Below are 26,016 nucleotides of genomic sequence, written 5' to 3'. Positions count from 1 at the left end.
ATTTTCAAATCATATTTTTTTGACCAGTCAATTTGAGGAACGTTATTGTGGATTCTACGTAATGACGCAGTTTTACCTTATCACGCAATGACATCACAACGTCATTTAGCAACTTTTAGCAACAAATCAACCTGCCTCTAGCAACTTACCCTGAAAATTTGTTGGCAACACTGAGCATTCATAACTTAGCCCACAATGTCTGCTGTGTGGATCGAGCAGTCATTTGAAAGAGTAAGAACATTTCAGCGAGACAACTCAAAGGCGAAATCCATTAAAGCCAAGATAATGAAATTCATTGCCCTTGACAATCAACTGTAATCTGTCGTGGGTGATGTTGGCTTTCGCCGACTGGTTGAGCACCAGTACACACTACCGAGTGCGCTATTTTTCAGATGTTGCCCTACCGGAGTTACACAGTAATAGCGTCACTGCTATTATCTTCATGACATACATTCTATGGAACGCCGTTTGGGTCTTTGCGTGTCAAAAACGATACAGTAGCACTGTCAAAGCTGTACAAAAAAGTCTGCAAACAAGCACACACCGGCCACGAACGATGTGTTTGCAATACTGCGTTGGTAATAAAGCATAATTTGTTCGACCGCAACTTCTGGGGTAGTTAGCTTTAGCTTGGTACCTAGCTAGCACCAGTACAACCAGCCTGAAAACAATGACCAGTAGAAACTGCAGTCATTTTCATTATTCTTAGCAATGGTTTAGGAATCCTTGTGAGTATGCATTAGCTAGGTTGCCACTTGCTTTTCGCTATTTAAATTGAACTTCAGTTCATGAAAATAAATAGCTTGCCAGCTACTTAACCCTGTTGCCCAAAGCTAACGTTATAAGCAGCCAGCTAGCTTCATCTGGCTAGTGAGGTAATTGTCCATAGAGCTCCGAGACAGGATTGTGTTAAGGCACAGATCTGGGGAACGGTACTAAAACATTTCTGCAGCGTTGAAGGTCCCAAAGAACACAGCGGCCCTCGTCATTCTTAAATGGAATAAGTTGGAACCACCAAAACTCTTCCTAGAGATGGCTGGCTGGCCAAACTGAGCAGTTGGGGGAGAAGGGCCTTGGTCAGGGGGGTGAACAAGAACCCGATGGTCACTGACAGCGCTCCAGAGTTCCTCTGTGGGACAACCATCTCTGCAGCACTCCACCAATCAGGCCTTTATGGTAAAGTGGCCAGACGGAAGCCACTCCTTAGTAAAAGGCACATGACAGCCCGCTTGGAGTTTGCCAAAAGGCAACTAAAGGACTCTCAGACCAGGAGAAACAAGATTCTCTGGTCTGATGAAACCAAGATTGAACTCTTTGGCCTGAATGCCAAGCGTCATGTCTGGAGGAAAACTGTCACACTCCCTACGGTGAAGCATGGTGATGGCAGAATTATGCTGTGGGGATGTTTTTCAGCAGCGGTGACTGGGAGATTAGTCAGGGTTGAGGGAAAGATGAACGGAGCAAAGTACAGTGAGATTCTTAATGAAAACCTGCTCCAGAGCGCTCAGGGCCTCAGACTGGGGTGAAGGTTCACCTTCCAACAGGACACTGACCCTAAGCACACAGTAGGAGTGTTTTCGGGACAAGTCTCTTAATGTCCTTGAGTGGCCCAGCCAGAGCCCGGACTTGAACCCGATCGAACATTTCTGGAGAGACCTAAAAATAGCTGTGCAGCGACGCTCCCCATCCAACCTGACAGAGCTTGAGAGGATCTGCAAAGAAGAATGGAAGAAACTCTCCAAATACAGGTGTGCCAAGCTTGTAGCTTCATCATATCAAATTATACCCAAGAAGACTTGAGGCTGTGATCGCTGCCAAAGGTGCTTCAACAAAGTCCTGAGTAAAGGTTCTGAATGTAAATGTGATATTTCAGTTTTTATTTTTAATAAACGTGCTAAAATGTAAAAAAAAACTTTTTGCGTTGTCATTATGCAATGTTGTGTGTAGATTGAGGGACATTTTTTTCATTTAATCTATTTTAGAATAAGGCTGTAACGTAAGAAAATGTGGAAATATGAATACTTTCCACTGTATAGTGCATTACTTTTCACCAGGGCCCATAGGCAGAGTGTCATAGGGAGTGACATGCCATTTTGGATGCAGACAGGGTATGAGGAGAGGCAGCGCTTTGATTATTTTGGTGAGATATGTTCCTGACCTACAGTATTGGGAGTTCCCTTGGCTTGGCCAATCTGTCCCCGTCTGAACTGATCGATCGGCGGATGTGAGGAATGTGTATTGATTAGCTATCGCTCCTGACAACCTGATCACCACCTGGAATTGTGACTATTATTACTGGGGATCCAGTTTGTCTGACGTACATTGTATATTCTCCTTCTGTTCCCTATTGGAAAATCAATGCATTGATGGTTGTACACTACACAGAATGCAATGTAATGTAATTGTTTGTAATATGTAACCTGTGTCACCTGAAATGTATCATAGGGTCTGTGTATACGTGAATACATTAGACCTTTAAACACAGAAAGAAACCTACATGTGAGACAGTAAGCAAAGCCCCAGCTGTAACTCCTGGTTGAAAGGTCTCTGTCTCTTTAAACCGCAGTCAGCCACCTCAGCGTTGCCTGGCAACTGAAAGCATCAGCAGCTAGCTAAGAAGTTAAATTGCATCAATTGACGATTAATACTGCCACAACTCACTGGCCTGTCTCCCGTCTGTGTCTGTCTCTCTGTTTCTTGTCTTTGTTTCTCTCTCTCAATTCAATTACATTTTAAGGGCTTTATTGACATGGGAAACATGTGTTTACATTACCAAAGCAAGTGAAATGGATAATAAACAAAAGGGGAAATAAACAATCAAATATGAACAGTAAACATCTGTCTGTGTCTCTCTCTCTCTCTAGTTGATGATGTACTAATACTACTAATACTACTAATACTACTAATACTACTACTATGATGTACTAATACTACTCCCAAAAGACAGTGCTATTTTTAGTTGTAGTGTATTTCCCTTCAATGCTCTTAACCACGACACCACAGAGGCATTCTTCCCTTCAGTACCCAATGCTCTTAACCACGACACCACAGAGCCATTCCTCCCTTCAATACCCAATGCTCTTAACCACGACACCACAGAGGCATTCTTCCCTTCAGTACCCAATGCTCTTAACCACGACACCACAGAGCCATTCTTCCCTTCAGTACCCAATACTCTTAACCACGACACCACAGAGGCATTCTTCCCTTCAATACCCAATGCTCTTAACCACGACACCACAGAGCCATTCTTCCCTTCAATACCCAATGCTCTTAACCACGACACCACAGAGGCATTCCTCCCTTCAATACCCAATGCTCTTAACCACGACACCACAGAGGCATTCCTCCCTTCAATGCTCTTAACCACGACACCACAGAGGCATTCCTCCCTTCAATACCCAATGCTCTTAACCACGACACCACAGAGGCGTTCCTCCCTTCAATACCCAATGCTCTTAACCACGACACCACAGAGGCATTCTTCCCTTCAATGCCCAATGCTCTTAACCACGACACCACAGAGCCATTCTTCCCTTCAATACCCAATGCTCTTAACCACGACACCACAGAGACATTCTTCCCTTCAATGCTCTTAACCACGACACCACAGAGCCATTCTTCCCTTCAATGCCCAATGCTCTTAACCACGACACCACAGAGGCGTTCCTCCCTTCAATACCCAATGCTCTTAACCACGACACCACAGAGCCATTCTTCCCTTCAATACCCAATGCTCTTAACCACGACACCACAGAGGCATTCCTCCCTTCAATGCTCTTAACCACGACACCACAGAGGCATTCCTCCCTTCAATGCTCTTAACCACAACACCACAGAGGCATTCCTCCCTTCAATACCCAATGCTCTTAACCACGACACCACAGAGGCGTTCCTCCCTTCAATACCCAATACTCTTAACCACGACACCACAGAGGCATTCTTCCCTTCAATACCCAATGCTCTTAACCACGACACCACAGAGGCATTCTTCCCTTCAATACCCAATGCTCTTAACCACGACACCACAGAGCCATTCTTCCCTTCAATACCCAATGCTCTTAACCACGACACCACAGAGCCATTCTTCCCTTCAATACCCAATGCTCTTAACCATGACACCACAGAGGCATTCTTCCCTTCAATACCCAATGCTCTTAACCACGACACCACAGAGCCATTCTTCCCTTCAATACCCAATGCTCTTAACCACGACAGAGACAAGAACTTTGGCTGTGCATAGCTGCTGGGTTTAGGATGGTCAGGATATGAACAGAAAATGACAGTTGATGTGCTGTGGTCAGAGGCGATAGGACAGCCACCTGCTGCGCACGGCCGATGTTCGGGTTGGTCTGTCTTGTCTTTTAGCCACGACAGTACAGGATAAGTTCTGAGCTATATTTAGTTGTGTTGGATGTGGATTGGTTACGACAACTCACGACGTACAACCAACAGCTCCACAGGTGGGGGTAATGGCCAATGATTCAAAGGTCCATAGTCATACCGTTACAGGCTGAGGCTAGTCCAAACGGTCCATGGTCATACCGTTACAGGCTGAGGCTAGTCCAAACGGTCTGTAGTCATACCGTTACAGGCTGAGGCTAGTCCAAACGGTCCGTAGTCATACCGTTACAGGCTGAGGCTAGTCCAAACGGTCCGTAGTCATACCGTTACAGGCTGAGGCTAGTCCAAACGGTCCGTAGTCATACCGTTACAGGCTGAGGCTAGTCCAAACGGTCCGTAGTCATACCGTTACAGGCTGAGGCTAGTCCAAACGGTCCGTAGTCATACCGTACCGTTACAGGCTGAGGCTAGTCCAAACGGTCCGTAGTTATACCGTTACAGGCTGAGGCTAGTCCAAACGGTCCGTAGTCATACCGTTACAGGCTGAGGCTAGTCCAAACGGTCCGTAGTCATACCGTGCCGTTACAGGCTGAGGCTAGTCCAAAGCGGTCCGTAGTCATACCGTTACAGGCTGAGGCTAGTCCAAACGGTCCGTAGTCATACCGTTACAGGCTGAGGCTAGTCCAAACGGTCCGTAGTCATACCGTTACAGGCTGAGGCTAGTCCAAACGGTCCGTAGTCATACCGTTACAGGCTGAGGCTAGTCCAAATGGTCCGTAGTCATACCGTACCGTTACAGGCTGAGGCTAGTCCAAACGGTCCGTAGTTATACCGTTACAGGCTGAGGCTAGTCCAAACGGTCCGTAGTCATACCGTTACAGGCTGAGGCTAGTCCAAACGGTCCGTAGTTATACCGTTACAGGCTGAGGCTAGTCCAAACGGTCCGTAGTCATAGCGTTACAGGCTGAGGCTAGTCCAAACGGTCCGTAGTCATACCGTACCGTTACAGGCTGAGGCTAGTCCAAACGGTCCGTAGTCATACCGTTACAGGCTGAGGCTAGTCCAAACGGTCCGTAGTCATACCGTTACAGGCTGAGGCTAGTCCAAACGGTCCGTAGTCATACCGTTACAGGCTGAGGCTAGTCCAAACGGTCCGTAGTCATACCGTTACAGGCTGAGGCTAGTCCAAACGGTCCGTAGTCATACCGTTACAGGCTGAGGCTAGTCCAAATGGTCCGTAGTCATACCGTACCGTTACAGGCTGAGGCTAGTCCAAACGGTCCGTAGTTATACCGTTACAGGCTGAGGCTAGTCCAAACGGTCCGTAGTCATACCGTTACAGGCTGAGGCTAGTCCAAACGGTCCGTAGACATACCGTACCGTTACAGGCTGAGGCTAGTCCAAACGGTCCGTAGTCATACCGTTACAGGCTGAGGCTAGTCCAAACGGTCCATGGTCATACCGTTACAGGCTGAGGCTAGTCCAAACAGTCCGTAGTCATACCGTACCGTTACAGGCTGAGGCTAGTCCAAACGGTCCGTAGTCATACCGTTACAGGCTGAGGCTAGTCCAAACGGTCCATGGTCATACCGTTACAGGCTGAGGCTAGTCCAAACGGTCCGTAGTCATATTGTACCGTTACAGGCTGAGGCTAGTCCAAATGGTCCATGGTCATACCGTTACAGGCTGAGGCTAGTCCAAACGGTCCGTAGTCATACCGTTACAGGCTGAGGCTAGTCCAAACGGTCCGTAGTCATACCGTTACAGGCTGAGGCTAGTCCAAACGGTCCGTAGTCATACCGTTACAGGCTGAGGCTAGTCCAAATGGTCCGTAGTCATACCGTACCGTTACAGGCTGAGGCTAGTCCAAACGGTCCGTAGTTATACCGTTACAGGCTGAGGCTAGTCCAAACGGTCCGTAGTCATACCGTTACAGGCTGAGGCTAGTCCAAACGGTCCGTAGTCATACCGTACCGTTACAGGCTGAGGCTAGTCCAAACGGTCCGTAGTCATACTGTTACAGGCTGAGGCTAGTCCAAACGGCTAGTCCAAACGGTCCGTAGTCATACCGTTACAGGCTGAGGCTAGTCCAAATGGTCCGTAGTCATACCGTACCGTTACAGGCTGAGGCTAGTCCAAACGGTCCGTAGTTATACCGTTACAGGCTGAGGCTAGTCCAAACGGTCCGTAGTCATACCGTTACAGGCTGAGGCTAGTCCAAACGGTCCGTAGTCATACCGTACCGTTACAGGCTGAGGCTAGTCCAAACGGTCCGTAGTCATACCGTTACAGGCTGAGGCTAGTCCAAACGGTCCATGGTCATACCGTTACAGGCTGAGGCTAGTCCAAACGGTCCGTAGTCATACCGTACCGTTACAGGCTGAGGCTAGTCCAAACGGTCCGTAGTCATACCGTTACAGGCTGAGGCTAGTCCAAACGGTCCATGGTCATACCGTTACAGGCTGAGGCTAGTCCAAACGGTCCGTAGTCATATCGTACCGTTACAGGCTGAGGCTAGTCCAAATGGTCCATGGTCATATCGTACTGTTACAGGCTGAGGCTAGTCCAAACGGTCCGTAGTTATACTGTTACAGGCTGAGGCTAGTCCAAACGGTCCGTAGTCATACCGTTACAGGCGAGGCTAGTCCAAACGGTCCGTAGTTATACCGTTACAGGCTGAGGCTAGTCCAAACGGTCCGTAGTTATACCGTTACAGGCTGAGGCTAGTCCAAACGGTCCATAGTCATACGGTTACAGGCTGAGGCTAGTCCAAACGGTCTGTAGTCATACCGTTACAGGCTGAGGCTAGTCCAAATGGTCCATGGTCATATCGTACCGTTACAGGCTGAGGCTAGTCCAAACGGTCCATGGTCATATTGTACCGTTGCAGGCTGAGGCTAGTCCAAACGGTCCGTAGTCATACCGTTGCAGGCTGAGGCTAGTCCAAACGGTCCGTAGTCATACCGTACCGTTACAGGCTGAGGCTAGTCCAAACGGTCCGTAGTCATACCGTTACAGGCTGAGGCTAGTCCAAACGGTCCATAGTTATACCGTTACAGGCTGAGGCTAGTCCAAACGGTCCATAGTCATACCGTTACAGGCTGAGGCTAGTCCAAACGGTCCGTAGTCATACCGTTACAGGCTGAGGCTAGTCCAAACGGTCCATAGTTATACCGTTACAGGCTGAGGCTAGTCCAAATGGTCCGTAGTCATACCGTACCGTTACAGGCTGAGGCTAGTCCAAACGGTCCATAGTTATACCGTTACAGGCTGAGGCTAGTCCAAACGGTCCGTAGTCATACCGTTACAGGCTGAGGCTAGTCCAAACGGTCCGTAGTCATACCGTTACAGGCTGAGGCTAGTCCAAACGGTCCGTAGTCATACCGTTACAGGCTGAGGCTAGTCCAAACGGTCCATAGTTATACCGTTACAGGCTGAGGCTAGTCCAAACGGTCCATAGTCGTACCGTTACAGGCTGAGGCTAGTCCAAACGGTCCATGGTCATATTGTACCGTTACAGGCTGAGGCTAGTCCAAACGGTCCATGGTCATACCGTTACTATCCTGGAGAAACTTTTTTTTTTGTTGGCCATTGTGTTGAGAGCACAGGAGGTTGGTGGCACGTTAATTGGGGAGGACGTGTTCGTACTGTATTAATGGCTGGAACGGAATAAATGGTTTCCGTGTTTGATACCACCCGAGCCACTGCCTGTTCACCCCGCTATCATCTAGAAGGCGAGGTCAGTACATGTGCATCAAAGCAGGGACCGAGAGACTGAAAAACAGCTTCTATCTCAAGGCCATCAGACTGTTAAACAGCCATCACTAACATTGAGTGGCTGCTGCCAACATACTGACTCAACTCCAGCCACTTTAAACAATGGAAAAATGGATGTAATAAATGTATCACTAGCCACTTTAAACAATGCCACTTCATGTAATGTTTACATACCCTACATTACTCATCTCATATGTATATACTGTACTCTATTCCATCTACTGCATCTTGCCATCTTGATGTAATGTATCACTAGCCACTTTAAACAATGCCACTTTATATAATGTTTACATACCCTACATTACTCATCTCATATGTATATACTGTACTCTATACCATCTACTGCATCTTGCCATCTTGATGTAATGTATCACTAGCCACTTTAAACAATGCCACTTTATATAATGTTTACATACCCTACATTACTCATCTCATATGTATATACTGTACTCTATACCATCTACTGCATCTTGCCATCTTGATGTAATGTATCACTAGCCACTTTAAACAATGCCACTTTATATAATGTTTACATACCCTACATTACTCATCTCATATGTATATACTGTACTCTATACCATCTACTGCATCTTGCCATCTTGATGTAATGTATCACTAGCCACTTTAAACAATGCCACTTTATATAATGTTTACATACCCTACATTACTCATCTCATATGTATATACTGTACTCTATACCATCTACTGCATCTTGCCTATGCCGTTCGGCCGTCACTCATTCATATATTATGTACATATTCGTATTCATTCCTTTACACTTGTGCGTGTGTACAAGGTAGTTGTTGTGGAATTGGTAGATTACTTGTTAGATATTACTGCACGGTCGGAACTAGAAGCACAAGCATTTCGCTACACTCGCATTAACATCTGCTAACCACCTGTATGTGACAAATAACATGTTGATTTGATTTGATTCACTCTATTCCTGCCGTTATTATGAGCCGTTGTGACCTCCTCGTGATTGGGAGCCATCACTCACTCTCACCCAGGGCTGTAGCAGTAAGTGGAACTGATAGGTTTGGTGAATCATTAATCGTTTTGAGTCTCTCACTGAAATGTGTTTAGAGTAACTGATGGGGAGAGTGGAGGTTTGAATGGTGAGAATGGTGGGGATAGGAGAGTGGGTGATGGCCCAATCATTCAATAGCAGGTCACCCTGCCCTCAAATGCATCTTATTGGGCCACTATCTACAGTCAACCTTTGCAAAGTGTTACAGATTTGCCGACTCTGGACTCGAGAGTTGCAATTGCTTTCTTGGAAGCTGTGTCATTCAATGAATCCTGTGAAACTGCATCGAAACTGCTACAGGGAATTGCTGTATGGCAGAGACTTAACCACACCAATGATATCGCTCTAATACAGTCCATTTCTTTGTTTGCTATAATCGCCTGGATGCACATTGCACCAACGGCACCTTCACTGCCATATTGCACACAGAGGGTCCAAACCACATTCCCGTGTCTCTTCCCTGAAGAAATATCCTCTCATTATGCAGCGGGGTACTATGTTATCTCTGCCAGTCTGAGACAGAGTCAAATGGCACACTTATCCCTATATAGCACACTACTTTTGACCAGGGACCGTAGGGCTTTATGTAGGGGATAGAGTGCCATTTGGCAGGCTGAGATTTGGCTCTGCAGAAATAAAAGGAAACACCATTGGATTAGCAGTACAACAACAACAACTATAGAGCTACAGGTTATATGGGCTCTGGTAAAAAAAAAAGGTAGTGCACTATGTAGGGAATAGGGTGCTATGGGCTCTGGTCAAAAGTAGTGCACTATGTAGGGAATAGGGTGCCATTTGGAATCTGTGTGATATGTTCTCTTGTCTCCAGCTGGTCACCTGTCATTCCTTGAATGCCAAGAAGAGGATGGATGAGTGAGGGTCATTCCAGGAAATGAGTGCTTTAACTGGTTTCACTGAAGGGTCATTCCAGGAAATGAATACTTTGACTGATTCCACTGATGGGTCATTCATTTAAGTTCCAGGAAATGAGTGCCTTTTGCATCCTTTTGATATTTTAAGTAGACATTGTGCACCAATATTCAAATTGAAATGCCTATTACATTATATTAAATGAAGTGCCCTTTAATATAGACCACATGGAGAATTTAATAAATCTGATTTTATTTTATATGAATAAAGACTTGCTAAAGCGTTGTCCCTCCATCAACCATGTGTCACTTCTAGGAAGATTTGAACCCACTTGAACCCCAATATTTTCTCCAAGTTTCACTTTGTAAGTCCTATTTATTTATTATTTTACTAAGTGTTTTCTGAAGATAATTTTTTTTCTGTCATGTGATTCATTTACATCTGTCCCTCATGTTAAGTGAACACTGTTACTTGAACTGCACTCTTGTTTTAATATGGTGAAACTATTCCTTTTAAAATATATATCTTTTTTAAACAACTGAACATCTAATAGTCAAATCATGGTGTAAAAGCAGGTGAGCTGGTTCTACTCCTTTTTCTGGTGTTTTGTGGAGGAAAACTGAGCGGGTCGAACGTAACACATCAACCCTGTTACCCAGAGAGATAGAAAACAATGTGTGAATCTTCCTGTTGCACACAACAAGCTTCCATTCCCTCTGTCATGAGGGGAGTTATGGTAGATTTAAGAGGAACTTTTCAAACCTGTTACTTTATTTGTCACTTATTATAGTCTTATTTATTTGGGAAAAATGGGAAAAATCTTTTATGAATTTTTTTATGAATTTTAACATGTGCTCTTTATGACAGAATGTTTAAAATTAGGTGAAATATATATATATATATTACCAAGTTACACGTCTCAAAAGACAGGGAAGTGGTGTAACTGTACTCTGAACGTATGTTTTTATTTTCTGTCTTTCGCTTTCCTCGTTTCTGCCTCAATACTGATTTTAGCACTTTCTTCTACACTCCAACGGACAGTTTATTAGGTACACCAACCCCATTCACGAAAATTCCTATATAAAGCAGACAGACAGGCATCGAGACATTCAGTTACTGTTTGATTGAACATTACAATGGGCAAAACGAGTGACATAAGTGACTTTGAGCGTGGTATGATCGTCGGTGCCAGGCGTGCTGAATCCAGTATCTCACAAACAGACCCCCTCCTGGGCTTTTCACACACGACATTGTTACGGATGGCCTATTGCAGCAGACGACCACACCAGGTTCCACTCCTATCAGCTAGAAGCGGCTCCAGTGGGCACGCGATCACCAACACTGGACAACTGAGGAGTGGTAAAACATTACCTGGAACATGACAGCGAGTTCAGTTTACTGAGTGTCCTGGTCAGTCCCCGGACCTTAACCCAATAGAATATAACGGGATGAGATGGAACGGGCTGTTGGCAGCATGAATGTACCGCCATCTAATCTGTAGCAACTACGTGATGCCATCGTGTCAGCATGGACCAACATCCCTGTGGAACGTTTCTGACACCTTGTAGAATGCGCCGAAGAATTCAGGCTGTTCTGGAGGCAAAAGGGGGGTCCAACCCGGTAGTAGATTGTTGTACCTAATAAACAGGCTGGTGAGTGTATGTGCCTAGAGGCCTGAAGTTAATGGTATTGTTTTACTGCTCTAGCTATGTGTCTCAGTCATTAGATAGAGAGGTACAGTACATGTATCCTTATGTAACTCACAGACAGTTAGAGTGATCTACAATGTTCTAATTAGGTTTGTGTCCTGTTCTGTTCCAGAACCTCTTTATTTGCAGTGTTCCAGAACCTCTTTAGTTGCAGTGTTCTGTCACTGAGCATTGACTTAATCATCATTTTCTTTGGTTGTAGACTGGTTATATGTACCTGTTGTAAATCCCTGTTGTATCTTTTCAACAGTACTAGGGTTGCTATGGTTCCTAGTAAATCCCTGTTGTATCTTTTCAACAGTACTAGGGTTGCTATGGTTCCTAGTAAATCCCTGTTGTATCTTTTCAACAGTACTAGGGTTGCTATGGTTCCTAGTAAATCCCTGAAAAAACAATAAAAGGAACACTTAAACAACACAATGTAACTCCAAGTCAATCACACTTCTGTGAAATCAAACTGTCCACTTAGGAAGCAACACTGATTGACAATAAATTTCACATGCTGTTGTGCAAATGGAATAGACAACAGGTGGAAATGATAGGCAATTAGCAAGACACCCCCAATTAAGGAGTGGTTCTGCATGTGGGGACCACAGACCACTTCTCAGTTCCTATGCTTCCTGGCTGATGTTTTGGTCACTTTTGAATGCTGGCGGTGCTTTCACTCTAGTGGTAGCATGAGACGGAGTCTACAACCCACACAAGTGGCTCAGGTAGTGCAGATCATCCAGGATGGCACATCAATGCGAGCTGTGGCCAGAAGGTTTGCTGTGTCTGTCAGCGTAGTGTCCAGAGCATGGAGGCACTACCAGGAGACAGGCCAGTACATCAGGAGACGTGGAGGAGGCTGTAGGAGGGCAACAACCCAGCAGCAGGACCGCTACCTCCGCCTTTGTGCAAGGAGGAGCAGGAGAAGCACTGCCAGAGCCCTGCAAAATGACCTCCAGCAGGCCACGAATGTGCATGTGTCGGCTCAAACGGTCAGAAACAGACTCCATGAGGGTGGTATGAGGGCCCGACGTCCACAGGTGGGGTTGTGCTTACAGCCCAACACCGTGCAGGACGTTTGGCATTTGCCAGAGAACACCAAGATTGGCAAATTCGCCACTGGCGCCCTGTGCTCTTCACAGATGAAAGCAGGTTCACACTGAGCATGTGACAGATGTGACAGAGTCTGGAGACGCCGTGGAGAACGTTCTGCTGCCTGCAACATCCTTCAGCATGACCGGTTTGGCGGTGGGTCAGTCATGGTGTGGGGTGGCATTTCTTTGGGGGTGCCACACAGCCCTCCATGTGCTCACCAGAGGTAGCCTGACTGCCATTAGGTACCGAGATGAGATCCTCAGACCCCTTGTGAGACCATATGCTGGTGCGGTTGGCCCTGGGTTCCTCCTAATGCAAGACAATGCTAGACCTCATGTGGCTGGAGTGTGTCAGCAGTTCCTGCAAGAGGAAAGCATTGATGCTATGGACTGGCCCGCCCGTTCCCCAGACCTGAATCCAATTGAGCATATTTGGGACATCATGTCTCGCTCCATCCACCAACGCCACGTTGCACCACAGACTGTCCAGGAGTTGGCGGATGCTTTAGTCCAGGTCTGGGAGGAGATCCCTCAGGAGACTATCCGCCACCTCATCAGGAGCATGCCCAGGCGTTGTAGGGAGGTCATACAGGCACGTGGAGGCCACACACACTACTGAGCCTCATTTTGACTTGTTTTAAGGACATTACATCAAAGTTGGATCAGCCTGTAGTGTGGTTTTCCACTTTAATTTTGAGTGTGACTCCAAATCCAGACCCCTGAAAAATTTTTGATTTCCATTGATTATTTTTGTGTGATTTAGTTGTCAGCACATTCAACTATGTAAAGAAAAAAGTATTTAATAAGATTATTTCTTTCATTCAGATCTAGGATGTGTTGTTTAAGTGTTCCCTTTATTTTTTTGAGCAGTGTATATTACTATACATACAGTGCATTTGGAAAGTATTCAGACCCTTTGACTTTTTCCACATTTTGTTACGTTATAGCCTTAATCTAAAATGGATTCAATAAATGTTTTGTTTACATTAATCATCCTTGAGATGTTTCTACAACTTGATTGGAATCCACCTGTGGTAAATTCAATTGACTGGACATGATTTGGAAATGAACACACCTGTCTTTCTAAGGTCCTATGGTTGACAGTGCATGTCAGAGCTAAAACCAAGACATGAGGTCGAAGGAATTGTCTCTTGAGCTCTGAGATAGGATTGTGTCGAGGCACAGATCTGGGGAAGGGTACCAAAAAATGTCTGCAGCATTGAAAGTCCCCAAGAACACAGTGGCCTCCATCATTCTTAAATGGAAGAAGTTTGGAACCACCAAGACTCTTGCTAGAGCTGGCCACCCGGCCAAACTGAGCAATCGTTGGAGAAGGGCCAAGAATCCGACTGGTCACTCTGACAGAGCTCCAGAGTTCCTCTGTGGAGATGGGAGAAACTTCCTGAAGGACAACCATCTCTGCAGCAATCCACCAATCAGGCCTTTATGGTAGAGTGGCCAGACGGAAGCCACTCATCAGTAAAAGGCACATGACAGCCCGCTTGGAGTTTGCCAAAGGGCACTTAAAGGACTCTCAGACCAGGAGAAACAAGATTCTCTGATGTGATGAAATCAAGATTGAACACTTTGGCCTGAATGCCAAGCATCACATCTGGACGAAACCTGGCACCATCCCTACTGTGAAGCATGGTGGTGGCAGCATCATGCTGTAGGGATGTTTTTCAGAGGCAGGGATTGGGAGACTAGTCAGGATCGAGGGAAAGATGAACGGAGCAAAGTACACATAGATCCTTGATGAAAACCTGCTCCAGAGTGCTCAGGACCTCAGACTGGGGCGTAGGTTCACCTTCCAACAGGACAACGACCTAAGCACACAGCCAAGACAGCCCAGGAGTGGCTTTGGGACTAGTCTCTGAATGTCCTTGAGTGGCCCAGCCAGAGCATGGACTTGAACCCAATCGTACATCTCTGGAGAGACCTGAAAAGAGCTGTGCAGCGACGCTTCCCATCCAACCTGACAGAGCTTGAGAGGATCTGTAGAGAAAAATGGGAGCAACTCCCCAAATACAGGTTTGACAAGTTTGTAGCGTCATACCCAAGAAGACTTGAGGCTGTAATTGCTGTCAAAGCTCTTCAACAAAGTACTGAGTAAAGGGTCTGAATACTTATGTAAATGTGATATTTCAGTTTTTATTTTTTATGAATTTGCGAAAATCTCTCAATCTGTTTTAACCTTTGTTTTATGGGGTATTGCGTGTAGATTGATGAAGACTATTTTTTTTAAATCAATTTTATCAACCAAATACTTTTAGACTTTTACTCAAGTAGTATTTTACTGGGTGACTTTTACTTGAGTCATTTTCTATTCAAGTATCTTTACTTTTACTCATCACTGTCTCAGTCAGATGTGACATGACATGTGTTAACGACCTCAGTACCTCGCCCAGACAGTCTGGCAGGAGAACAAGCAGAGCCGTACAACTCCTGTGCGTCCCGAATGGCAGCCTATTCTCTAGAGCAGGGATGGGCAACAGGTGAGCGTGCCCCCCCCCCATGAATATACATTTTCAAGCTAACAAGTGGTGTGGTTTTGACCTTTACAAGGTGTATGCTACATACCCCCTCTATTCGAGGTGATAAGGATTAGTTTGATTATGATGGATGATGGTAATGATGATGGTGATGATGATGATGATGATGATGTAATGATGATGATGATGACGATGGTAATGATGATGAGGATGGTGATGTGTAATGATGATGACGATGGTGATGGTAATGACAATGGTAATGGTAATGACGATGATGACGGGAATGACGATGATGATGGTAATGACGATGATGATGGTAATGATGATGGTGATGGTAATGACAACGGTAATGACGATGATGGTAATGATGATGATAATGGTAATGATGATGATGATGGTAATGACAATGATGATGGTAATGATGATAATGATGATGACGATGGTAATGATGATGACGATGGTAATGGGGATGACGATGATGATGGTAATGATAATGATGATGTTGATGATGATGATGATGGTAATGATGATGACGATGATGACGGTAATGATGGTAATGATGATGGTAATGATGATGGTGATGGTAATGACAATGATGATGGTAATGATGATGATGATGATGACGATGGTAATGGTGATGACGATGGTAATGGTAATGACGATGGTGATGATGATGATGGTAATGATGATGATGGTAATGACGACGATGATGGCAATGATGATGATGATGGTAATGACAATGATGATGTTGATGGTGATGATGATGATGACGATGATGATGGTAATGATGATGACGCTGATGCTGGTAATGATGATGATGCTGGTAATGATGATGACGATGGTAATGACGATGGTAATGGTAATGATGGTAATGGTAATGACGATGATGATGACGACGATGGTAATGACGATGGTAATGGTAATGATGGTAATGGTAATGACGACGATGATGACGACGATGGTAATGACGATGGTAATGGTAATGACGATGATGATTTTTGACGATGACGATGGTAATGATGATAATCTTAATAACGATAATGATCCTGTGTCTCTCTGTACAGGTGAAACAGATCATGGAGGAGGCAGTGACTAAGAAGTTTGTCCATGAAGACAGCAGCCACATCATCGGCCTTTGCAGTAAGTACACACACACACATACACGCTCCCTCTCTGAGATCTCCTCAGCTGATAATGTAGTGAGTCTGGGTGAAGGACAGTATTTGACGTCACCTGTGTTGCTGACTGTGCTGGCGCAGCAATGGAAAGTTAATAATCACACTGGAGTCAATGGAAACTAATTTTAGAGGTTCCCTGGTTGCACAACATGTACTTTCTCCAAGAAAGACAGATGTGTGTGTGTGTGTGTGTGTGTGTGTGTGTGTGTGTGTGTGTGTGTGTGTGTGTGTGTGGTCCCCGTAATGCAGTCAGTATTTTCTGGAAGGACTTCCAGTGAAGTGGAGTGGAGTGGTTTACGTAGTTTCCGGCCGGATGGCTGCGAGCCGGTGAGCTGGCGAGTTGGTGACTCACACCTTGAGGACCGAATTTGCTCACGCCACACCGGGAGGGGGTGGGGGGAGGGGGGGGTGGGGGGGTGGAGAGCCGCTGTATATCTTCCCCTGTGTGTGTGTAGTGTTTGGTAGTGTTATATCAGTGTTATATCTTCCTCGGGGTCAGGACAGAGCCGTAGAGTTTGACCAGGGCTCATACACACTATGTAGGGTGCTATTTTGAGAAGGAGAAAGATAGATATACATGAGTCTGGGAGTATGACAACCAAGAAACAGTCTGAAGATTCAACTGTCAGTTTCAGGCTGTAATTACAGCCATTTAAAGGTGCAATCTGCAGTTGCTACATACATTTTTTGGAACTTATATATTAATTATATTTACACGTTGATTCTTGAAGAATACAACTTAGAAATGCTTCATGAGCTTAGTTCAACTATCGCACTCCATCAGAACCCTAAATATAAGCTATTTTTACTTCAATGTTTGCAAACAATGTAATTGTAAACAAGCACTGTATGGTCTCAAAACATGGTTACAAATATAATTTTGATTAGGCTTTCGGCGGTATTCAGATTGTCATACCTTCATACCGACCTTGTGCCATCCCGGGATGTTTGGTAGTACCGGCACTGAACACAAGGAGAGTTATTTTCAAACCCCACTGAGTCTCTGTAATCCAAAGGTTAGCAATGCTAACAAGTATATGTAAAATCCCATAGAGAATGCTAACTAAATACTAACGAGCGCATTGCGAACATTTTATACAGTTTCTGACGTAAACTATTTGCAGGACAGACATCCTAGCTCATAAAGTTATACAAGTAACTCAAAAATTCTACTCACAATTTGCCACACAAAACAAATATTAGACAGCGAGGCTCTTGATCCAGGAGGGGAATCTCTGCTGTTACCAAACGCTTGATTTTGCAAGAAGCTAACAAGCTAGATAGCTAACTACTGTTATTACAACTGCAGCGCATTTAGCACATTTTAGACAGTTACCTTAATAGTTATAAGATATCTAGCTGTCAAACATTTAGTTGTGAATTTAATACTGTAATTAGATCACCTGGCGCGTGCTGCACAACAGTGACTCACAAGAAATGAAGAATGCAATCTGCTTTATCTCTCTTTATACTGCAGGTATTTACTTAAAAAGTAGCTAAAAATATATATATATATATACACATCAAAGAAAATAGTTGAAACAGTATTGACAGTATTGAAAAACCATCCCATGGCTATTTCCAAATTTCCCAGTATACGCTATACCGCCCAAGCCTAATTTTGATATCATGGGTGGTCAGTCCTTGCATCCATAGCGCTATGAATTTGAGAGTGGTGACATTTCTCCAGCCCCATCCCTCAGCTGTTTACCGAAACAGTGGCTGGGTGTCCGCTTTGTTATCGTTTGAACTGCGGATTGTCCCTTTAAAGATAGGGATGGTTCAGTACAGATGATGCTGTCGTGGCAGCTGGAGCTAGCGAGGAGCGAGGACATCCTTTGTACATCGTTAATGTGATAAATACTATTAATTTGTCTGACACCATTTTTAAAATGATCTGTAATCCACAGTAGCATGTGAATCATAGCTTTGTCTGTGTAGGAGCTGGCCAAATGGGGCCGTATTCCCTTAGGGATAGGGTGCATTTTGGGACACAGCCTATGAGAGCTGGCCAAACACAGCCCTGTTCCTTACATGTCAAAAATAATACATTTCTTACCAATATGTTATCAGTCCCTTCAAGTGCTCCCACTACTTATCTGAAAATTCAACTTGGGTTATTTATACATTTGTGTTATGTATAAGTTTGCCTCCTTTATCACATGTTATGTAGGCTACAGTCCTACGTTTTCCGAACCTCTTTAGAAAAGTTTCACTTTGTTATGTATACGTTTGTGTTATGTAGCTAGAGACTGAGTTTCTGATAAAGAAGGAGCCAGTTGTCCACATTTCCTTGTAGTTAACAAGCTGTGGGCCGTTTGGAGGGTCAGCCAATGCAGGCGGGATGTCTTAGCTCCTAACTCCTAGCCTACGGATCGATGGGAAAATTACCATCCTCCTCCTGAATCACTTGGTCTCTGTCTAAAATGGCACCCTATTCCCTATTATAGGCTCTGGTCAAAAGTAGTGCACTATATAGGGGAACAGGGTGCATTTGGGACTTACCCTAGCATATTATGTCAAAAGGGAGCTGCTTGGCCGCGGATGGTGTGGGGGCGAGGGGAGGAGATGAGGGGAAGTTGGGCTGTAATTATCATTTCAATATTTTACAGTGCCGGGGATATAAAATGGTAAATAATGGTAGGAAGTGCAAAGAGAATTTAAGGCTTTACTTTTTTAATTTTGTTGTCTCATTTGAATGAGTAATGACATAATTAGGCCAACCTCGTGGGATAGTGTACTGTGTGTGTGTGGTTAATATAATATATATTTACAAAACATTATGACATGAATCCAGTTGAAAGCTATGATCCCTTATTGATGTCACCGATTAAATCCACTTCAATCAGTGTAGATGAATGGGGAGGAGACAGGTTAAAGGGATTTTTAAGCCTTGAGACAATTGAGACATGGATTGTGTATGTGTGCCATTCAGACGGTGAATGGACAAGACAAAATATTGAAGTGCCTTTGAACAGGGTATGGTAGTAGGTACCAGGCGCACCGGTTTGTGTCAAGAACTGCAACACTGCTGGGTTTTTCACACTCAACAGTTTCCTGTGTGTAACAAGAATGGTCCACCACCCAAAGGACATCCAGCCAACTTGACACACAACTGTGGGAAACATTGGAGTCAACATGGGCCAGCATCCCTGTGGAACGCTTTCGACACCTTGTAAAGTCCATGCCCGACGAATTGAGGCTGTTCTGAGGGCAAAAGGGGCGTGCAACTCAATATTAGGAAGGTGTTGCTAATGTTTTGGACACTCAGTCTAGGTATGTATACCACAGCAGTGGGCAGGGTTGGGTAGGTTACTTTCTAAATGAAATCTGTTACAGTTGCTAGTTACCTGTCCAAAATTGTAATCAGTAACGGAACTTTTGGATTACCGTAATCTGATTACATTCTGTTACTTTTAGATTACTTTCTCTTTAAGAGGCATTAGAAGAAGACAGAAATGTATGTTACCCATTGAACGACATCCTATTGCAGGATAAATCACTGTAGAGAGATTGCTACCACACTCTTTTTTTCTGCCTCCTTCTCTCGTCACAATTTTGTGTCCAACCCATGGGCTAGAAAATAAACGGTACTGCCCTTGAAGGGACTTTCTGTTATACAAACATAGAATAACACTGGCAAGTCAATACAGGAAGTAGAAATACATAACATACACAAACGCCATCGTTACTCATACAGTATAAGGCTAGATATAGGTCTACTAGATCTGTTGGTGTTCAGAAGTGGCACCTTCCAGGCTTTCCTCCTGAACAGAACACCCGTATCTATTCTATTCTATTTCCTCCTGAACAGAACACCCGTATTTATTCTATTCTATTTCCTCCTGAACAGAACACCCGTATCTATTCTATTCTATTTCCTCCTGAACAGAACACCCGTATTTATTCTATTCTATTTCCTCCTGAACAGAACACCTTTATCTATTCTATTCTATTTCCTCCTGAACAGAACACCTTTATCTATTCTGTTCTATTTCCTCCTGAACAGAACACCTGTTTCTATTCTTCTATTTCCTCCTGAACAGAACACCTTTATCTATTCTATTCTATTTCCTCCTGAACAGAACTCCTGTATCTATTCTATTCTATTTCCTCCTGAACAGGACTCCTGTATCTATTCTATTCTATTTCCTCCTGAACAGAACTTCTGTATCTATTCTATTTCCTCCTGAACAGAACACCCGTATTCTATTCTATTTCCTCCTGAACAGAACACCTGTATCTATTCTATTCTATTTCCTCCTGAACAGAACTCCTGTAACTAATCCATTCTATTTCCTCCTGAACAGAACACGCATATCTATTCTATTTCCTCCTGAACAGAACACCCGTATCTATTCTATTCCCTCCTTAACAGAACACCCGTGTCTATTCTATTTCCTCCTGAACAGAACACCCGTATCTATTCTATTTCCTCCTGAACAGAACATCTGTATCTATTCTATTTCCTCCTGAACAGAACACTTGTATCTATTCTACTCTATTTCCTCCTGAACAGAACACCCATATCTATTCTATTCTATTTCCTCCTGAAAAGAACACCCGTATCTGTTCTATTTTATATCCTCCTGAACAGAACCCCTGTATCTATTTTATTCTATTTCCTCCTGAACAGAACACCTGTATCTATTCTATTTCCTCCTGAACAGAACACCCATATCTATTCTATTTCCTCCTGAACAGAACACCCGTATCTATTATATTATATTTCCTCCTGAACAGATCTCCTGTATCTATTCTATTCTATTTCCTCCTGAACAGAACACCTGTATCTATTCTATTCTATTTCCTCCTGAACAGAACTCCTGTATCTATTCTATTATATTATCCTCCTGAACAGACTACCTGTATATATTCTATTCTATTTCTTCCTGAAAGAACATATGTATCTATTCTATTTCCTCCTGAACAGAACACCTGTATCTATAATATTCAGTTATATTTCCTCCTGAACAGAACACATGTATCTATTTTATTTCCTCCTGAACAGAACACCTGTATCAATTCTACTTCCTCCTGAACAGAACACCTGTATCTACAGCAGCTCCTGCACCTCATCTCCATTCACTGAAGCAATCTGATACAAACAGACACACATACAGAGGCACACACACACACAGGCAGGCAGAATATAATAGATAAAGGTGTTCTGTTCAGGAGGAAATAGAACAGAATAGATACAGGTATTCTGTTCAGGAGGAAATAGAATACAGTGAGGGAAAAAAGTATTTGATCCCCTGCTGATTTTGTACGTTTGCCCACTGAAAAAGAAATGATCAGTCTATAATTTTAATGGTAGGTTTATTTGAACAGTGAGAGACAGAATAACAACAAATAAATCCAGAAAAACGCATGTCAAAAATGTTATAAATTGATTAGCATTTTAATGAGGGAAATAAGTATTTGACCCCCTCTCAATCAGAAAGATTTCTGGCTCCCAGGTGTCTTTTATACAGGTAACGAGCTGAGATTAGGAGCACACTCTTAAAAGGAGTGCTCCTAATCTCAGTTTGTTACCTGTATAAAAGACACCTGTCCACAGAAGCAATCAATCAATCAGATTCCAAACTCTCCACCATGGCCAAGACCAAAGAGCTCTCCAAGGATGTCAGGGACAAGATTGTAGACCTACACAAGGCTGGAATGGGCTACAAGACCATCGCCAAGCAGCTTGGTGAGAAGGTGATAACAGTTGGTGCGATTATTCACAAATGGAAGAAACACAAAAGAACTGTCAATCTCCCTCGGCCTGGGGCTCCATGCAAGATCTCACCTCGTGGAGTTGCAATGATCATGAGAACGGTGAGGAATCAGCCCAGAACTACATGGGAGGATCTTGTCAATGACCTCAAGGCAGCTGGGACCATAGTCACCAAGAAAACAATTGGTAACACACTACGCCGTGAAGGACTGAAATCCTGCAGCGCCGCAAGGTCCCCCTGCTCAAGAAAGCACATATACATGCCCGTCTGAAGTTTGCCAATGAACATCTGAATGATTCAGAGGACAACTGGGTGAAAGTGTTGTGGTCAGATGAGACCAAAATGGAGCTCTTTGACATCAACTCAACTCGCCGTGTTTGAAGGAGGAGGAATGCTGCCTATGACTGCAAGAACACCATCCCCACCGTCAAACATGGAGGTGGAAACATTATGCTTTGGGAGTGTTTTTCTGCTAAGGGGACAGGACAACTTCACCGCATCAAAGGAACGATGGATGGGGCCATGTACCGTCAAATCTTGGGTGAGAACCTCCTTCCCTCTGCCAGGGCATTGAAAATGGGTCGTGGATGGGTATTCCAGCATGACAATAACCCAAAACACACGGCCAAGGCAACAAAGGAGTGGCTCAAGAAGAAGCACATTAAGGTCCTGGAGTGGCCTAGCCAGTCTCCAGACCTTAATCCCATAGAAAATCTGTGGAGGGAGCTGAAGGTTTCGAGTTGCCAAACGTCAGCCTCGAATCCTTAATTACTTGGAGAAGGTCTGCAAAGAGGAGTGGGACAAAATCCCTCCTGAGATGTGTGCAAACCTGGTGGCCAACTACAAGAAATGTCTGACCTCTGTGATTGCCAGCAAGGGTTTTGCCACCAAGTACTAAGTCGTGTTTTGCAGAGGGGTCAAATACTTATTTCCCTCATCAAAATGCAAATCTTTTTATAACATTTTTGACATGCGTTTTTCTGGATTTTTTTGTTGTTATTCTGTCTCTCACTGTTCAAATAAACCTACCATTAAAATTATAGACTGATCATTTCTTTGTCAGTGGGCAAACGTACAAAATCAGCAGGGCATCAAATACTTTTTTCCCTCACTGTATTCTATTTCCTCCTGAACAGAACACCTGTATCTATTCTGTTCTATTTCCTCCTGAACAGAATACCTGTATCTATTCTGTTCTATTTCCTCCTGAACAGAACACCTGTATCTATTCTGTTCTATTTCCTCCTGAACAGAACACCTTTATCTATTATATTCTATTCTATTTCCTCCTGAACAGAATACCTGTATCTATTCTGTTCTATTTCCTCCTGAACAGAATACCTGTATCTATTCTGTTCTAATTCCTCCTGAACAGAACACCTGTATCTATTCTGTTCTAATTCCTCCTGAACAGAATACCTGTATCTATTCTGTTCTATTTCCTCCTGAACAGAACACCTGTATCTATTCTGTTCTAATTCCTCCTGAACAGAATACCTGTATCTATTCTGTTCTATTTCCTCCTGAACAGAACACCTGTATCTATTCTGTTCTATTTCCTCCTGAACAGAACACCTGTATCTATTCTGTTCTAATTCCTCCGGAACAGAATACCTGTATCTATTCTGTTCTATTTCCTCCTGAACAGAACACCTGTATCTATTCTGTTCTATTTCCTCCTGAACAGAACACCTTTATCTATTATATTCTGTTCTATTTCCTCCTGAACAGAACACCTGTATCTATTCTGTTCTATTTCCTCCTGAACAGAATACCTGTATCTATTCTGTTCTAATTCCTCCTGAACAGAACACCTGTATCTATTCTGTTCTAATTCCTCCTGAACAGAATACCTGTATCTATTCTGTTCTATTTCCTCCTGAACAGAACACCTGTATCTATTCTGTTCTATTTCCTCCTGAACAGAACACCTTTATCTATTATATTCTGTTCTATTTCCTCCTGAACAGAACACCTGTATCTATTCTGTTCTATTTCCTCCTGAACAGAACACCTGTATCTATTCTGTTCTATTTCCTCCTGAACAGAACACCTTTATCTATTATATTCTGCCTGCCTGCGTGTGTGTGTGCCTCTGTATGTGTGTCTGTTTGTATCAGATTGCTTCAGTGAATGGAGATGAGGTGCAGCAGCTGCTGTGAATGATTGCAGTCTGACTGACAGACCCTTACATAATACACACTAATTGTTGCACAACTTCTAAGGACTCTCTAAAAGCCATCTGCGTCAGGACTCTCTAAAATCCATCTGCATAAGGACTCTCTAAAATCCATCTGCATAAGGACTCTCTAAAATCCATCTGCATAAGGACTCTCTAAAATCCATCTGCATAGGGACTCTCTAAAATCCATCTGCATAAGGACTTTCTAAAATCCATCTGCATAAGGACTCTCTAAAATCCATCTGCATTAGGACTCTCTAAAATCCATCTGCATAAGGACTCTCTAAAATCCATCGGCACTCTCTAAAATCCATCTGCGTAAGGACTCTCTAAAATCCATCTGTATTAGGACTCTCTAAAACCCATCTGCATAAGGACTCTCTAAAATCCATCTGCATAAGGACTCTCTAAAATCCATCTGCATAAGGACTCTCTAAAATCCATCTGCATAAGGACTCTCTAAAATCCATCTGCATAAGGACTTTCTAAAATCCATCGCCATAGGGACTCTCTAAAATCCATCTGCATAAGGACTCTCTAAAATCCATCTGCGTAAGGACTCTAAAATCCATCTGCATAAGGACTCTCTAAAATCCATCTGCGTAAGGACTCTCTAAAATCCATCTGCATAAGGACTCTCTAAAATCCATCTGCATAAGGACTCTCTAAAATCCATCTGCATAGGGACTCTCTAAAATCCATCTGCATAAGGACTTTCTAAAATCCATCGGCATAGGGACTCTCTAAAATCCATCTGCATAGGGACTCTCTAAAATCCATCTGCATAAGGACTTTCTCAAATCCATCGGCATAGGGACTCTCTAAAATCCATCTGCATAGGGACTCTCTAAAATCCATCGGCACTCTCTAAAATCCATCTGCGTAAGGACTCTCTAAAATCCATCTGTATTAGGACTCTCTAAAATCCATCTGCATAAGGACTCTCTAAAATCCATCTGCATTAGGACTCTCTAAAATCCATTTGCATAAGGACTCTCTAAAATCCATCTGCGTAAGGACTCTCTAAAATCCATCTGCATAAGGACTCTCTAAAATCCATCTGCATAAGGACTCTCTAAAATCCATCTGCATAAGGACTCTCTAAAAACCATCTGCATAAGGACTCTCTAAAATCCATCTGCATAAGGATTCTCTAAAATCCATCTGCATAGGGACTCTCTAAAATCCATCTGCATTAGGACTCTCTAAAATCCATCTGCATAAGGACTCTCTAAAATCCATCGGCATAGGGACTCTCTAAAATCCATCTGCATAAGGACTTCTAAAATCCATCGGCATAAGGACTCTCTAAAATCCATCTGCATAAGGACTCTCTAAAATCCATCTGCGTAAGGACTCTAAAATCCATCTGCGTAAGGACTCTAAAATCCATCGGCATAGGGACTCTACAATCCATCTGCAGAAGGACTCTCTACAATCCATCTGCAGAAGGACTCTCTACAATGCCTCTGCAGAAGGACTCTCTACAATGCCTCTGCAGAAGGACTCTACAATGCCTCTGCAGAAGGACTCTCTACAATGTCTCTGCAGAAGGACTCTCTACAATGCCTCTGCAGAAGGACTCTCTACAATGCCTCTGCAGAAGGACTCTCTACAATGTCTCTGCAG

The 26,016-nt window shown here is 43.7% G+C and overlaps 1 protein-coding gene across 3 annotated transcripts in view; it reads left to right on the top strand.

Annotated features, from left to right (window-relative positions):
- The window catches only part of LOC106581519 (small G protein signaling modulator 2), a 140,740-nt gene that overhangs the window by 5,172 nt on the left and 109,552 nt on the right, over nucleotides 1-26,016 (top strand). For 2 of the 3 annotated variants that reach the window (XM_045704090.1, XM_045704092.1), the window contains exon 2: nucleotides 16,369-16,444. In XM_045704090.1, coding sequence (XP_045560046.1) covers nucleotides 16,369-16,444 — 76 coding nt within the window. Of the gene's footprint in view, nucleotides 1-11,437; nucleotides 11,674-16,368; nucleotides 16,445-26,016 lie in introns of those variants that run through there. The other variant, XM_045704091.1, reaches the window with a different exon arrangement.

The sequence above is a fragment of the Salmo salar genome, chromosome ssa20 (genome assembly GCF_905237065.1).
Source record: "Salmo salar chromosome ssa20, Ssal_v3.1, whole genome shotgun sequence".
In the NCBI taxonomy this organism is placed as follows: domain Eukaryota; kingdom Metazoa; phylum Chordata; class Actinopteri; order Salmoniformes; family Salmonidae; genus Salmo; species Salmo salar.
Note: the sequence above shows the minus strand (reverse complement) of the source record. Positions and strands in the feature narration are given on the sequence as shown.